The 17358-nt window shown below is 42.2% G+C and overlaps 1 protein-coding gene across 4 annotated transcripts in view; it reads left to right on the plus strand.

Moving 5' to 3' along the window:
- The window catches only part of CABIN1 (calcineurin binding protein 1), a 257094-nt gene that overhangs the window by 220476 nt on the left and 19260 nt on the right, over positions 1 to 17358 (plus strand). For all 4 annotated transcript variants that reach the window (XM_075897952.1, XM_075897954.1, XM_075897953.1 and 1 more), the window contains exon 34: positions 12270 to 12543. In XM_075897952.1, the coding sequence (XP_075754067.1) occupies positions 12270 to 12543 (274 nt within the window). The remainder of the gene's footprint in view (positions 1 to 12269; positions 12544 to 17358) is intronic.

The following is a 17358-nucleotide window of genomic DNA, read 5'->3' on the forward strand; positions in this document are numbered from 1 at the left end:
ATTTCATCCCATTGTTCCTCCATCACTTTACATCACTCTAAATCAGTTGTCTCCAACCTTTTTATACCCAAGATCACTTTTTAAATAATAGAACAAGCCACGATCTACTGCCCCGTCCTTCCTCCAAGGTCCTGCCCCTTCCTTGAAGCCCCGCCCTCTCTATTCTCCTCTTCTCCATCACTTGCTATCCCAAACCTTAAAATACTGCTGCTTTTTTCCCCAATTCTTCTGTAGGAAGGGTTTTTTCCAAAATTTGGCCTGTCTAGACTGGACCAAATGTCAGAAAAAACCCTTCTTTTGGAAGCCCCCTTATTCCTCGTGGAAAAAGGAATATAGGGGTGACCAAAAGATCATGTTTGCTATTCCACTAAAAGAAGTGGAAGAACAAACGCATCCCTGGATGCAGAAGAGTTTTTCTGGGATATCTCCCGAATCCTGAAAAACTCCTGGGATGCTACCCCAGACCCCCTCATAGCCCTCCCTTCTGATAGTCCGGCTCTGCCCCAGGAGTCCCTGATTTAGCCGCTGCTGGTCAGTTTCAGCAGCGGCTGAATCAGGGATGCCTGCAGCAGAGCAGCTGGAGTGCTGCCGGGTTGGTCCGGTAGCGCTGACCCTTGGCGCCACGAGACCAACCCAGCACCCCAGCTGCTCTTGGGGACGACTGGGGCAGAGCAGCTGGGGTGCTGATGGGTTGGTCCCGCAGCGCCGCTCCTCGGCGCTACTGGACCAACCCGGCAGCACCCCAGCTTCTCTGCTCCAGGTGTCCCCAAGTCAGCCGCTGCAGAAACTGATCAGCGGCTGACTCCAGAAAGCCAGAGGCAGAGCTGCTGTGCCCTGGGCTTCCTGGAGTCAGCCCTGGTCAGTTTCAGCAGCGGCTGAATCGGGAAGCCTGGGACAGAGCAGCTGGGGCGCTGCTGGGTTGCTCTGGTAGCGCCAAACCTCGGCGCTGCGGGGACCAACCCAGCAGCACCCCAGCTGCTCTGTCTCAGGTGTACCCAAGTCAGCTGCTGCTGAAACTGATCAGCGGCTGACTCCTGGAAGCTGGGGCAGAGCAGCTCTGTCTCGGGCTTCCTGGAGTCAGCCGCTGGTCAATTTCAGCAGCGGCTGAATCTGGGACAGCTGTGGACTGGACCTACCCGGTAGCACTCCAGCTGTTCTGCCCCTGCTTCCCGGATTCAGCACTGGTCAGTTTTAGCAGCGGCTGAATCGGGGAAGCTGGGGGCAGAGCAGCTCCAATGGTCAGCTACCCGGAGCACTTCCGGGTTCCTGATGGTGCCGGACTGTCAGATGCCGGACCATCGGAGTTTTACTGTACTCTCTCCCTTGTCCAGAAGACTGTTATCCTATTAAGGAAAGCTATCAGATTGGTTTGACATGATTTGTTCTTTACAGATCCATACGAACTGTTACCTCTCAAATTATTTTCTTCTAGATGTTTGCAGATAAATTCCTTAATTACTTGCTCCGTTATCTTCCCAGTATTGCTAACATACTGTTAACTTTGCTGACTTAAGACCAGAGAAGGGAAATACTTTCTCTTTGCTCTAAAACTTGATCCCTCTGAATGAGAGGAGCAACATGACCTAGTGTGTGGGGGTATTGAACTAGCACTTGGGAGAGGGGATTCTAGTCATAGCTCTGGCCCACACTTTTCACATTGAGCAAAATATTTCACTTTCTGTATCTGTTTTCCTCCTCCTCCTTTTTGTCAGTTTTGTCTGTTTCTATTGTAATATGGAAGCAACTCACTTGATATGTTTTGTTGTACAGTGTTTAAAACACCACAGCCTAAGTTGTAGTTGGAATCTCTCAGCCCTGCTGTAATACAAATAGGATATATAGAATTCATGGGGGGGCAGGGATAGATAGTTCAGTGGTTTGAGCATTGGCCTGCTAAACCCAGGGTTGCTAGTTCAATCCTCAAGGGAGCTATTTAGGGATCTGGGGCAAATCTGTCAGGGATGGTACTTGGTCCTGCTATGAGGGCAGGGGGCTGGACTTGACTCAATAACATCTCAAGGTCCCTTCCAGTTCTATGAGATGGTATAATCAGTGGCCTTTTTTGCTATTATGTTAGATTGCAAACACCTACTTAATATCTCATACATTATCTCATTTAGTATTCCATTCTATATGTCCTTTTGTTGTTTTGTTTTCCAGCTTTTTCCTTCTCCTTAATTGTTTCATATTTTTTTTCTCCCCAGAAATATTCTTTGTATTTTTCCAAGTTGCATTTCCTGCCCACATCTAATGTCTTTAGGTCTCTGTTAATTATTTTTTGCCTCACAATACCTTCCAAGTTACCAACGTCTGTGAATTTCATAAATACGCTGTTTACTTCCATTCTTGGATGTTTCACAGAAATGTTAAACCAAACTTAACACTGATTTCCTGTGTCACTTTACCTAATTTCTACATTACTCAGTTTATGGTCTTTCAGGCAGACTTCATTCTATAAAAAAAACTTTTTGAATTCATCTTGTGAGTAGGATTTCTCGACATGTGTATTAAATGTGTTTTTAAAGTCTGATTATATTAGACATACTGCATTTTCTTCGTACACTGATCTTTTTTTTACTGAATTACATACACAGGTTTGTCTGGCATTGTTTGTTCTTCATTAGCCATTGATACTTGATCACAGTTCTATTATCTTCTAGTTATTTAATCATTCTCAGTATTTATTGTTTCTCTTCTATGATTATTTTTATGTAACCAGCATTACTAAAGAATACAGACTGAAGAATTTGAATATCTTAAGATGATAGAAAATAAAGCCTCCAAAAAATAAATCCTAAAAGATATTTTGATGAAAAAAGAATAACTAGCTTTAAACAAAACCCTGAACCACTTTTCTCCAGTTATGAATATTACTGTGATTAAAGATTTTTCTCTTGGGTCTAGTTCATCCTTCTTCACAATATGGTAAGGTCATAAAGGGGCAAAAGATGACCTTTTGATTAAAATACACAACTTGAGATTAGAGACCAAAATTGTATTCCAAGCTCATTTATAAACTTTGAGAGGCCTTGTTGAATCACTTAACCGGGGCTTCCTTGATTATGGTAGGATGGTGACTCTTTCTTGGCTCAGAGAAAAATACATTAATAAAGGGTTTAACTTATAATAAAGGTATTAGCTATATTTTTTTATATAAGGAGAGTTTTTGTCTCATGGCTTCTGGTTTTCTTCTGAGTCTAAGGGATTCAAAACTGAATTCCATTATGAAGGATAATTGTTTCCATTGCTTGACCCAGATAATTTTTGAAGGCAAAAAAGCCAAGAAAAACTAGAGCAAGATGGAAAAAAATCCCTGTGTATCTGATCTGTATATACTTCAAATTTTCCAGGCTTTTCTGAGTGTGATGTTGCAGCTGAAAAGGCTAATGTGATCCTTGAATGAATTGACAGGGGTTTCTCAAGAAACAGTAAAGAGTTTATTTGACCTCCGTACGAAGCATGGTTGTGTCTACTGTTCAGTTCTGGTGTCTACAATTCAAGAAGTATGTTGATAAATTGGAGAGAGTACAGAGAAGAGTTACAAGAATGATTAAAGTATAGAAAAACATGTCTTTAGTGATAGGCACAAAGAGCCTACTCTGTTCAGCTTAACCAGAGAAAATTAAAGGTGACTTGATCAGTTTGTAAGTACCTACATGGTGAACAAATATTTGATAATGGGCTCTTTAATCTAGCAGGGAAAGGGATAACAAGATCCAGTGCTAGAAGTTGAAGCTAGGCAATTTCAGGATGTAAAAAATAATGTCAATTTTAACATTACTGACAAATTTGAAATAAAGGTTATATTTTTAACAATGTTCTCTACTTCAAAAGAAATCTATAGTCCATGTCATGCAGGAGATCAAGCAAAATGTTCACAGTTGTCCCTTTAAGCCTTGTAATCTATCCTCCTAGCTGTTAAAAATATAAATTTTGACTATTGTTGAAAGAGCAAAAGGAATAAGATACTACTGCCCTTGTCTCAGAAATGGAAATACACAATTTTCAAAATGATTACCTGAACGCAGTATCATCTGGTGAACTAAGTTACTAGGGAGTCTTGTCCAGGGATAATTCTAGAAAATTGATGAAATCACTCTGACTGATACTGTGGCAATAACAGACTGTAGCTTATGTAATGTTAGCTAAAATATTAACAACATTTTTCTTTCATATGCTGGAGGGTTTGGAATTCTACAAACAAAACTTTCTCCTTCTCCATATATACCTTTCAATCAGTCACTGGTTATGTCTGTTATCAGTGGAATAATTATTAATCACTTTGCTATATTCTCTTTGAAATCATTGGAGTTTTACCAGAAATTAATTTGGTCCACAGTTACACAGCAGTTTGGAAAGACATTTTGTTTATCTTTATGCTTCTTCCAATGTGGTTGTAATCTTAGTCTCAGAGATGTTTGAAGTTTTGAAAGCATTTTGCTACTTTGAGAATTATAAGCAATTTTTAATCTTTCCAACTATACCTTACAAACAGCACTTTTATTTAACACAGGAACAGAAACTTGTGAAGCTTATAGTGTCTGATAAGTGTTACAACTCTACATTTTCAAAAATTTCAATTTGCCTCTTGAATCATAATTGAAATTGTGGTAAGCCAAGTGGCATGTAAGGAATAAATAGAGCTTTCTTAGTGATGTGCAGTTGCTGGATATATTCTATATTACCTATCACTTCAGAATAGCTCAGAGAAATGATATGTAAGTTAAAAGTGTATAAAATATTGCAAACATCTACTGCAAACAAACATAGAATTTTGTATATCTGAAAAATACCATGTAAATTGAGTGTGTCCAGAATATATATTTCCAGTATGCAGGTAAACTGTGTCTCTATTATATTGTAATTCTTGAAAGCATGGAATCATACATGTGAGCAGAACTACTAATACAGTCATTATAGCAGCTTTTCCCATTGCCTACTGCATAAGAACATAACATAAAAACAGTCTTCCTGAGTCAGCTCAATGGTCAGTCTAGCCCAGGATTCTGTTATCTTACAAGATTGCCAGGTGCTTGAAAGGGAATGAACAGAAGAGACAGTCGTGGAGTTATCTATCCTCTGTCATCCACTTCCAGTTTCTGGCAGTCAGCAGTAGGGATTATCCTCCATTAATTTCTCTAATTATTTTTTGTATTGACCTTCACAATGCACCCCTTCAGTGAGTTCCACAAGGTGACTGTAAGTTGTATAAAGAAGTGCTCCCTTTGATTTGTTTTAAATTTGACTATTAATTTTATTAGGCGACCCCAACTCTTGTATTATTTAACTGACTAAATAACACTCCCTTATTCACTTTCTCCATGCCATTTATGATCTTATAGGTCTCTATAAAATGGGGTGTACCAACTGCACAATCGCATTGCAAAGATTAGGCCCAGTTACCTGGCTGAAAAGGCCCCAGCCCCACAACCCTGCTGCGCATGCTGCAGCTGAAAGCCAGTTATAAAGGTTTTGGGAATCACTCAGTCTGGGCTGACTACCATGGGGGAAGGAGGTGCTGTCGGCACTCCTGAGAAGCGTTGCTTACAGACCCAGATAAGGAGGCCACTCAATGGGAAATGGCTGGAGAAGCCTCCAGTCTGGAGGAAAGTGTTGAGGAAGGCTGCAACAGCAAGCATGGTAGGATGTAGCCCAGGGTGAGGGAGTTACCCTTAGAGTTCGGTGTGTTTCGGTGGGATTCCCTGCTGAGCTGGAGCTGGACCACTTCACTGCTGATGGGTCCTGGTCTGGGACCTGAAGGAGAGAGTGGGCCTGGGTCCTCCTTTCCCACCCCATCAACCCCACATGGGGAGCTATAGCTGTTGCTATTGACTCTGACTGCTAGACCACACTACCCTGCATGAAAAGGAATTGTCATTGTGAACTCTGGCCGCCTAACTGCCCTGAGAGAGGGGAGTATTGCTATTGACTCTGGTTGCTAGGCCACACTGCTGTGCATGAAGGGGCATTGTTACTGACTTGGTGACTATGGCCGCAAAAACACAGTGTTATTGACTTTGGTCTCTAGGTCTGACTGTCTCACGGAGAAGGGGCGTAGTTATTGGCTCTGGGTCATTGAACCTGATATGCACATGGGGCTGGGCACCCTTTGAGGGGTTTCTTAAGTTCTGATGCCCAACCCCTGAAGGGGACAGGGTGCTTGTCCCATGACATACACCCCTTACTCATTGCTTTTCCAAGCTGAAAAGTTCCAGTCTTTTTAATCTGCCCTCATATGGAAGTTCTTCCATACCCTTAAATCATTTTTGTTGCTTTTCTCTGTATCTTCTCCAATTCTTAATATACCTTTTTAAAAAAAATAGCAACCAAATGGCACGCAGTTTTGAAGTTGTGGACATTCTATGGATTTATATAGTGGCATTATGATATTTTCTGTTTTATTATCTGTCATTTTTCTAATGGTTCCTAACATTTTGTTAGCTTTTTTGACTGCTGCCACACATTGAGATGTTTTCAAAGAACTATCCACAATGACTCCAAGATCGTTCTTGGGTGGGTATTACACATACGATCATTTTAAAAGTCACAAGAAGACAATGAGGGAGGCTATTCTAACATTACAAGATTATTTCTTTGTGTTATCTACTCTCTGGCCAAATTGAGTCCCTGCTTTGAAATCCCCATTCCTGAAGAGTGAGAGAGAAATTCCCAGCCATCCCTACCCACTCCATTTACAAAAAACCCTATTCTCCTGTTACCACCTCATCTAAAAACCTCTTTACCCCCAGCTTTGTACACCCTGTCAAAATAACGTATTTGACACTCCCCGTTTATAGCTTTTCTTCCTTTCCTCTTTTAAATTTGGCAGTCGAAACCTTTTAGCAACTTTTAATATCGGCTTGTTTTAAAAATACGCTTTGAGGGAACCTGCCAATGAAATCAAAATAAGTACATTTTAATAAAAAGAATGCAAAGAAGGCATCTTATTGTCTTTAGCATTGTTTTGGTTTAAATTTGGGGCTGTTCCATAATATAAAGGAATGTCCTCTCAAGAAAAAAGTAACTGCAAAGACACTTTTCTATGTTTCAGCCTGTTTCACAATGGAAGTACGAGAGATGTTTGTGTTTTCTTAATCCAAAATGTTACTCTCAAATCCTGGAAATCAACATTCTTTATATCTTTATATGATGACAAATTAAAAAATGATTTTGAAGGGGACTCCGTGTGGGAAAGCCATCTCTCTGCAATATAACATTTAACTAGTGCTTTGTAAGACAGTCTCAAAATGAAATCAGTCTCTCAAATTTCAGTGTCAATGGATTTACAGTTGGCGGGGGGGGTTCTTCCTATCTTGGAAGATGACAATTTAGAACGATTGTAAACATTTTTTCTTCAGGGACGAAACTGATAAGAGGATATTGTTTGATCTGGCTTGGAGGTCTAGATTTTTTTTTTCTTTCACACATTTTTACCTTGTTGATCTGTAAAAGCTCTTATCTCCCCCATCTCTGTCTGGGAAAGGGCTTTAAGTGAAACATTAAATAATTAGAAAATAAGCATGTCTTGTTCTGCTTCATGTGGTTTTTCTCCCCCTCTTTGTTCCACCCACTTGCTGCTAATTTTCATCTCATTTTCTTTTCGTTCTGCACATCAAGATGTCAGAGACTGCTTATGGAGCTGAAAGTCTGTAGGTTTTATTAATGCTGCAGAAAGAAAGCAAAAAAAGTGGAAGAAGGTGGGAAAAGGGGAACAAAAAGACGAGCACTTTTAGATCTCATTTCTACTGAAAGGTGGACCATTCTGTTCACTGTTGTATTCACCAGTTACCATGGCATCCCCCTCTCACTTTATACTGGAGGTGCACTCTCAGTGTAATTAGAAGCTTGCCTCTCTCAGCCCGCAGCTGAAAACAATTGTTAAATGAGCAAGAAGGGAAGAAAAATCCACTATTCCTTTTTTTCATTTATTAATATTTTTCACCCTACCATCTTACCTCTCTTGATCGGATAATTCTGTTTTGAATATCATAGAGTTTAATGTCACAAGGGAAAACTTGATCATCTAGTCATAGCTCCTTTTATATGCCAGACCACCAACACCCATACACTAAACCCAAATCAGGAGGCCATGCTGAAGTTGAAATACAGTTCTTCAAAGACATGGAATACCATATTATGGCATTACTGTTAGTTCTAACGATACTTTGAAGAAAGTTTCAACAGAGGTCTTGTTTCAAATATCAGTATGCAGAAATGTAGAAAAGATACTATGACCAGGTAGTTTTCAAATAGAATTTTAGGAGAACTAGAAGGGGTAACATAGTGCAGCATGGCTGCTATTATCACTCCAGCATTCCATGTTCTGGTTGGTATCACTCCAGCTGTTGAGACTTCATGTTCTGGTTGGTATTTTTCCAGAATATGAATGGGTGAAGGTACCATCTAACAGGAAGACCAAGACCATGCTGAAGTCATTTCACATAGGGTAAAATTTGAGCTGGGAACTCAGAAGTGAAGTAAAAATGCTGTATCCTTCATACTACCAATTTTCACAGTTAAAAAATATTTATGGGAAGCCACAGTTTGCTTTTCCCTACAGTCAAAGTCTGGATCTTATCTTTGTACCAGAGCATGTTGCAGATATCTTTGATCCTCGAGGCTAAATATTTTAAATCATCCCAGAAATGTTATAATTAATGCTCTGTGATTTAAGTGAATCCAGGTTCCACCTCAAACCCAAACACCTTTGCCTCACCTCCTTCCATGAGGCTGAAGCCCTGTTCTTGCCCCACCCTTTCTGAGGCCCCACCCTGCTCATTCTGTGGCAGTGGGGCAAGGGGTGGAGGAAAGGGGACACTCTAACATCTCAGCATCCCCCTCCTCAGTCTCCTCCACCATACACAGGAGGCCCCAGGAAGCAGGTCCAAGGCATAGGGCAGAAGAAACACAGCAGTGGAGGGAGGGGCAGCTGAAGTGCCTGTACTTGATAGCTTCCTGGCTGAACCTGTCAGGATCACGTAGCTGAAGCTCCAGGGTCTACCAGAAGGTCCTGATCTCCTGGTTGGTGACCACATTACAGCTCTTTATCACCAAGGAAGAGCTCTCGCAGGAATTTAAAAACAAAGCCCAACCCCACTGTCAATAATAGTGCTTTTCAGTGTTTGTTGAGTTCAGATTTACCAGATATTTATTGGCTTTGTATGTACAAATGCATGCATGTATTATGGCAGTCAAATTTCTGTCTCCACCATACACACACTTCCATCTGCCAAGAGGTTTGGAGTGTGGGAGGGGGCTCAGGGTTGTGTGGATGAGGGCTCTGGCTGGGGATGTGGGCTTTGGGGTAGGGCTGGGGATGAGGCGTTTGGCAAGTGGGAGGGGACTGAAGACAGGAGATTAGGGTGGGGGATCTGGGCAGGAGTTAGGGTGCAAGAGGGAGCTTGTAGTTGGGTGTGGGGTCTAGGAGGGAGCTAGTGTAGAGGAGGAGGCTCGAGGCAGGAGTTTGGGGTGCAGGATGCTTATCTTGAACAACTCCCACTTGGTGGGAAGAACAAGTGGCTCTATGCTGCCCCATGCTTACCTGCAGGCACTGCCTCCTGCAACTCCCATTGGCCAGTGGGAGTTGTAGGGACAACGCTTCCTGGTACTCAGCGGGGACATGACACCAGCCAGGGGAGAAAGAATGGCAGCACGTGGAGCCCCCTCTCCAGGAATGGCTGGTCCAGAACACAAGGTCTTTACGGGCTGTCACCCAAGTCGTGGGCTAAAGGGGCTCCCTCACTCCATGGCTCTGGGCTGCAGCCTCTAAAGCCCCTTTCTTAATCTGGCCCTGATGCTGCAGCCAGGGGAAAGAGGCCTGGTGACAAAGCGAGCATCATGGGGATTTTATTCCCCTTGTTATACTGCATGTGATTTCTACTGTCCTGCAGTAACGCCATGTGTGTGCCTCAGTTTCTCTGAGCACTTCACCAGTACCTAGAGGTGATGGACATTTCAGTATGACAGCCTTCCTCACGTACACAGTGACTGATGCTTTCTGTATCTTTAGCCTGGGAGGGGGTGTAACCAGGTGACACCTTTTACTGGGGCAAGCAGCACAAAGGCCAGAGGAGGGGCTTAGCTCCAGGGCTGGGAGAAGTGTGGCGAGTGTAAGTTAAGCTAGGCTGGCTTGGGGTGCATCTGTCCCCAAAATGGATTGTACCAACTGCTTCTGGTTCCTGAGTTGACAAGTCTGTTTGATGCTGTGTCCCTGATAACTAATAAACCTTCTCATTTACCTGCCGGCTGAGAGTCTCCTCTGACTGCAGATAGGGGTGCAGGGCCTGGTGGCTCCCCATACCTTGGTGACAAGCCTCTCCCCCAGTCATGTGCGTAGCAGCCCTGAGCCCCTTCCCAAGGCTTATTAGGGAGCTGCAAGGCCAAGAGGGGAACTTGGCCGTGACTCGCCTTTCACGTACCTTTCTTTTTCTTTTTCTCCTTGCTTCACATCTGTTTTCTCCTTTATCCCTTGTGGGTCCCCAGACCTTAACTTTTCCTTCTCTCTGATCTTTCTATTCATGCACTCATTTCCCACCAGTAATATAAACTACTTGTCTCCTACAGTCAGTCGATTTACTAATTTAGTCCCTATCTGTCACTTCTCCGTTCTCCTCTTTCTGTGTTCACTGCCTATGTAAAGGAGCTTCAAGGAGTAACCAAGTTAGTCTGTTACAGAAAAAAACAACAAATGGTTAGTAGCACTTTAGCGACTAACAAAACATGTAGATGGTATCTGAAGAAGTGGGCTGTGCCCATGAAAGCTCATGATGCCATCTACCTTGTTAGTCTATAAAGTGCTACCAGACCATTTGTTGTTTTTTACCTGTGTAAAGATAAGGCTTATTCATTACTAAGAGTGTGGCTGGATTATTTTTAATATTTGGGTAGCTTTGTCTATGAGTAGCATCTTCAGTTATCTATTCAAGTTTCAGAATTTACGACATTATGTATGCAGGAAATTTGTCCTCTCTATAGAACGTTGCATACATTAATTAGATGCATTAGAGGTTTTTACATCCTCTAAACTGTCAGAAACTGGACATTCCTTGAGACACGATAGACCTTATCTGATCCATTATAACAAGTATAATGTAAATATATCTTTTTTTATTAATTGGCAATGAGAGTTTCATCATATCCATTAAAATACTGAGACCGGTTAAATACACACACTGTAATACGTATACGTTTAAGTCCAGGAGTCCTCTACGATGTTGAATTTTTAATGTATCAGATATTGCTGATTCTCTGGTCCAAATTCACTCTGGAATTTGTCAGTCGAGTTCAACCTCTGCTCCTCACGCTATTGTAACAAACCTGTGGCCATTTAGGACACCTCGGTCTCTTAGAACATGGACAGCGGAGATAGAATTCTGATATTCTTGTTCCAAAAGCACAGGCTCTACTGCATGAACTGGAAATTAATCTCCTTTCTCCTTTCACTTTAGTGGTTATCTGTTAGTACAAAAAATAGGAGAGTTTTTATATTGTTTGAGCTGTCTTTTCCTTCTTTGGTGAATTTAAATCACTGTTCCACCTCTTGAATATGTAACTAGTAGCAATGTATCGTATTCTTAGCTGTGCCCTTGGATGAGAGCATAGCTGTTAGTATTAATGTTTTATCTTCAAGTAAAGGTCCAAAGGTGCAAAAGAGCTTTGAGATCAGTCATTTCAACCTGGACATCAGCACTATTTTCTCTTTTGTAACGGGTGATAATCACTGATCTTATAATAAGTACATTTTTTTCTTACAAATATAAATGCCTTCTACTTTCTAGTCTACTCCATTTCTTATGCTCACTTTCATAGACTTACACACAGTATTTTCTTTGTTTGGGGATTTGAAGCTCAGCTCTTCCCAAATCTGTTAGATTAAGCCCAGAGTTTGCCAACAACTATTTTTAATTGAAAGAGCTTCTTTCTAGTCATTGGAGTTTGGAACCTTCCTAAATTTCATCTTGTAAATAACAAAATTCAGCTGAGTATATTATGTTATAAATAACTTCCTATACAAAGCAGCTTATTTTAGAGCACTATAAATGTGAATACTAGTAACTTCTCCAGGTGGTGGTTTAGTAAATGAACTGAAAAGTGTGAAAGATACATACTCCTCTGAGGGAAGATTTTATTGTTATGGTTAATGTATATGTGAAATTATTTTTGTGTGTTATGTAAGTGACCACAATACTTGCAGTTTCCGTTCAATAAGATTACATATATGAACTCAGCAGCACACGTTTTTCTCACCGTATTTCCTTTTTTTAATGTAGTCCATAGGGGAAACACCAACCACCCCAAAGCACATAAAGGACAATAAAGAGAGCTTCTTCCCAGCAACTCCAACAACATTGCATCCCACGCCAGTGAATCCAGACACTGTGACTTCAGAAAACCTTCTAAAACTGAATGACCTTCAGTCCAAACCCAAGCCCTCTTCCTCTGCATCTTCTTCAGTGCCCCCACCACAGACTTCACACAAGGACATCGAGCCACATCAACGCCAGTGTGCAGACACTGCTCCCAGCATGTCTTACATTACACATGGTAAGTTTGCACCTAATGAAATATCTTGACCTTCTCTAATTGACTTGCCCAAGGCACATGGTAAGTAAGTGGAAGTATCCTGAATCCAAGTGAAATTTTTAACCACTAATCCATGTGCAAAAGAACACAAGAGGCCATGTGCAAAAGAACAACCTCAGGGCTGTTGCTACACTTCAAAAAGAACAACCCCAGGGCTGTTGCTACACTTCAAAGACGAAAGCGTTGCAGGGAGCACGGGACCAGTGGGGGACTCAAGCAGTCCCACACTGGCCCTGAGCTCCCCGCAGCATTTCATAGCAGCAGCACCATATGGAGCCCAGAGTCAGCTGGGGAATCCCCAGTTGGCCCTGCTTCACATGTCACTGTTGCTTTGAAGGACGGCATCCTCCCCACAACTCCTTTGCTGCCTCTTTCAGAAAGAGGAAGCAAGGTGGGGGGAAGTGACTAGTCAACTGGTGTGTTGATTATCCAATAAGTATTTACATATGATTGACATCCTTAGGAGGAAAACAGTGGTTAAAAGGGTTGGAATGTTAGAATTATAATGTTTGTAATCCTAATTTAGTTTGATTACATAGGGTAGAGATAAGAAGGGCAAAGACGCAATATATGTTCAGTTTAGAGTCCGTGGTTAGCATCAGAAGAAGATGTATTAGGGACCATTTTATATAGTTGCTATCCAAATAGTCCTATTGTGAAACTGTGCCTTAAATCTTAATCTAGCCTTGATGTGTCTAACCTCAATTATCCAAAATTATTATCTGAAACAAGGTCATGTAACTTGATGTCTGATAATTGCGGGAATTTTCAATGTACAGTAGACTTCCGATAATCCGACACCCTTGAGACCCAGGTGGTGCCGGATTATCAGAAATGCCACTCTGGCAGGGGCGGGTCTTATCAGAGGGGAAGCGGGGGAGGGAGCGGGGATGTGCCAAACCCTCCCTCCTGCTGCAGGGAGGCAGAGCCTGCGAGCGGTGGAAGAAGAGAGGCGGTGACAGGCAGGCAGCTGCATTCAGGACATTCTGGTCAGTTACAGTCACTCCGGCTGGATCCACAGCCTACACGCAGTTAATGTAACTTTCCTCTCTACTGCTGGGAGGAGGGGGGGCAGGGGAAGGTAAGGGTCGGTGGGAGAGGGGGAGGAGGAGAAGGGGGCGAGGGTGTGCCAAAGCAGCCACATTCAGGACGTTCTGGTCAGTTACAGTCACTCCGGCTGGATGCACAGCCAACACGCAGTTAATGTAACTTTCCTCTCTAATGCCAGGAGGAGGGGGGCAGAGGAAGGTAGGGGTCGGTGGGAGAGGGACCTCTGCCCCCCCCCCCCCCCCCCCTCCCGGCAGTAGAGAGGAAAGTTACATTAACTGCGTGTCGGCTGTGGATCCAGCCGGAGTGACTGTAACTGACCAGAACGTCCTGAATGTGGCTGCTTTGGCACACCCTCGTCCCCTCCTCTTCCCCCTCCCCCTCTCCCACCAACCCCTACTCCCCCTCCTCCTGGCAGTAGAGAGGAAAGCTACATTAACTGCGTGTCGGCTGTAGATCCAGCCGCAGTTAATCAATTACTCTAACAACTTGAAGCAGCTGCCGGAGCACTTCCAGGTTGCAGTTGGTGCCGGACCATCAGGCGTACCGGACCACTGGATGCCGGACCACCGGAGTTTTACTGTAGTTATCTGAAATGAGTTTTCTCTTGCATTCAGATAATCAAAATTCTAGTTTGTAGAGTTTGAATATTTTACAAATTAGTATTTACTTTATAGGCATAATCATCAAAGATGCCTAAATTCCTTTTTTTCAGAAATGACTTGGGCCCTGTATGTACAGTAAAACCTATGTTGTCTGGTATGCTTGGGGAGTAGGGAGTTCTGGTTATCTAAAAATTCCAGTTATCTGTGGGTCCCATCAACCTAGGAAAAACCAATGGACAATAATAGTAAAACTCGTTTTTAATATTGGTAGTTTTGTAATGTGAGGCAGTTGGTCTCACATTTCTATTTTGAGTTAAAGATGATTAGTACTTCTTAAATAAAACATTGTTAACCTAATCATGGTAAATCAAACCAGGCCTGTGCGCCTGAAGATGAAACAGTTTTGTGGCTGGGGGTAATGCCGGTTAACAAAGTGCTAAATAACAAAGGTTTCACTGTATAAAGAAAATCTGCAAACTATTTTCAAATAGTAAAAGCCTGAGACAAACCTACAGGAACTTGGGTATTTACTGTTAAGAGTGAAAGCTCCTATATCCATCCAGGCACGGTAGGATAGAGTAAATGAGAATAGTGTTAAGGTAGTGTCAGGGAATTGGAGCTTACTCATTAAGAATCATCATCAATACTGTATGAGCTAGTCTCAGACTAGTTTGTGTAAAAGTAATTTTGCTTCGTGACTGAGTGTCTTTGTACAGTTGATGCACACACCCCTTATGCAATCGGCTTTGGCTGCTAAAGGCACATAATCTTCCGAATACATCAGCAACAAAGAGCAAACCAGAGAGAAATCAATTTTCCCAATAAGCTAATCTCTCAGGATGAAATTGAAATTTAACATCCGCCACTAATAGTCACATTATAATCACCTCACTTTCCTTCTTGGCAAATCCTTTTGCAGTCAGATTTATCCAAAAATGGAATTATAAGGTATTATCATGGGATGACTTTCCAGGCTTGTTTAACAGGGAATAATTTAAGTAAGTTATAGTGTTCTCACTGAGCTAGAGGTAAGAATGACAATGCAAGTTAGCGCTCTCCTGTGCCATTGCTTTGCACAAAACTCATAAGCACTTCTGACATGCTTTCCTCTCTCTAATTTTTCAGGCCATTCTACAGTTGTTGGAACATTTATTTTAATCTTTTGACTCTCGAGGCCTTTTAGTGATTTGTGAAGCTTCTGATAGCTTCTTTCATGATTTTTATACATCTTCCGGTGGTGGGAAAGAGGTGGGTTAGCTATCAAAAGTATTGCCCTGAAGTCTCCTGTCTGAAGATCAAGAGTCTTTCTCTGTGTGGCTCTCATTTCAGTGCTGAATGCATGTATCATATCCGGCTGTCTGGATCTCAAACCCACCTACCAGATTGTTTCTCTAGCTGGGAGAGACTCCAATTACTGCTCAGTCCTTTGCTTCTTTTTTCTTTTTACTCTTTTCTCGAGCCACACCCATCTTTTTAAAAAAATTATTGCTAAATTCAAGTTTTACCCTTTCTTTTTGCTCTTTTCCTCTAGAAGTTCTCTTTTTCTTTGTAAAGACTCTCCTCTTCCTCATTTTCCAAGTAATATTTTTAAATTTTCATTCATTTTCCTTCCTGCCTTTCCTTTTAGTAGCCATTTTCAAACCCCCGTCATCTCTGTCCATCTCAGAAGATTCCCTGTCCCTAAGCACTAGCTACTGTAATCCTTCATTACTTCATTGAGTAAACAACGGTTTTCCAAGCAGTGTTGGTGTTCTGCCAGTCTTTCCCCATATAAACAGTTTAATGAGATATTGGAACTCGTGTACAGCAGCCAGCACAGAAACTACAGCATGATGAAGTCCAATGACCAGGTGCTAATGATCACATGGAAACTTCCTCCATTTAGACATAAATTCATATGGAGCTGCCAGCCTTTTTAGCTCAGCTCAGAATTGACTCAGGGGAGAGCTGTAAAATAGGTCAAGTAGGATAAACCTTCTCCAGCTCTCTCACAATATCAATAGCTGTACTGTTCCACAGCTCTGAAAATCTTACAAGTATGGTTGCTTTTTCCTTAGATGGTCTCCTGCCCTCTGCCCCCTCATTTCTTAATCTAGTGATGACTATTATAAGAAGTGGTCAGGAAAGTACCAAGACAGGTCCAGGCAGGAGGTGCAGGAGAGTCTTTCCACATCTTGATTTATTCAGAAGTGAGGATGACTATGTTTGAAACCAGTATTGCACTAAAGCAGCATATAAAATGGAGGGTGGCAGAATGGGTCCCAACCTGCTACATAAATGCTGAAATTTTTAAAGAACATTAAAGTATAAAAAATAAAAGGTTAAGATTTTAACTGGTGAGAATCTTCTGATTATTATGATTCGTTTGACATGTCCCCTCCCCTTTCTTTTTTTCTTCTCCTCACCTTAAATAGCCACACCCACCACTTCCCAAGAGCAGCAGTTCACCAACATTGTACTTTGGTCTCCATTCCTTCAGAAAGGAATTGCAATGGAGGAGAGTTGGGTCCCTCTGGTGAGACTAGAGCAGAATGCAATGCAGACTAAGATTTAATCACCTGCCATCAGTTGCCGTATTTTTACCTCTGCCATCTGTTATGGTAACGGTACTCAGAGCTTTATCACTTTTGACTTCCAAATACATTCAATTGTTTTAATTTGCCATGATTCATTTTTCCTGAAACTTGTAAATGACACCTTTACTTACATGAAAAACAGATTTTTATCAAACATTGAAGCTGAGACATGATCCTTCCAAAGCTAGGAAATTCTGAGTTAAGGCAAATACTACAACCTTAGTGTCTGTAGTGTCTTAAGTATTGCAGCATACATTTTGTGTAAATATCCTGCTTTGATCCCAAATATTTGCAATATCTGGACACAATGGAATAAGTTAAGAATATACAGGCAGTCCCCGAGTTACGCGGATCCGACTTATGTCGGATCCGCAGTTACCAACAGGGATTTCTCGCCCCGGAGAACTAGAGCAACGGGACGCCTGGTCCCACCGCCCGCCTTCTCCGGGGCGAGAAAAGCAGACCAGGGAGACGGGAGCAAAGCGGCGGAGCACCGGGGGCCGGACCCGCGGCCGCTTCCAGATCAGCTGGAAGCGGCGTGGGTCCTG

The sequence above is a fragment of the Pelodiscus sinensis genome, chromosome 15 (genome assembly GCF_049634645.1).
Source record: "Pelodiscus sinensis isolate JC-2024 chromosome 15, ASM4963464v1, whole genome shotgun sequence".
Classification (NCBI taxonomy): Eukaryota; Metazoa; Chordata; order Testudines; family Trionychidae; genus Pelodiscus; species Pelodiscus sinensis.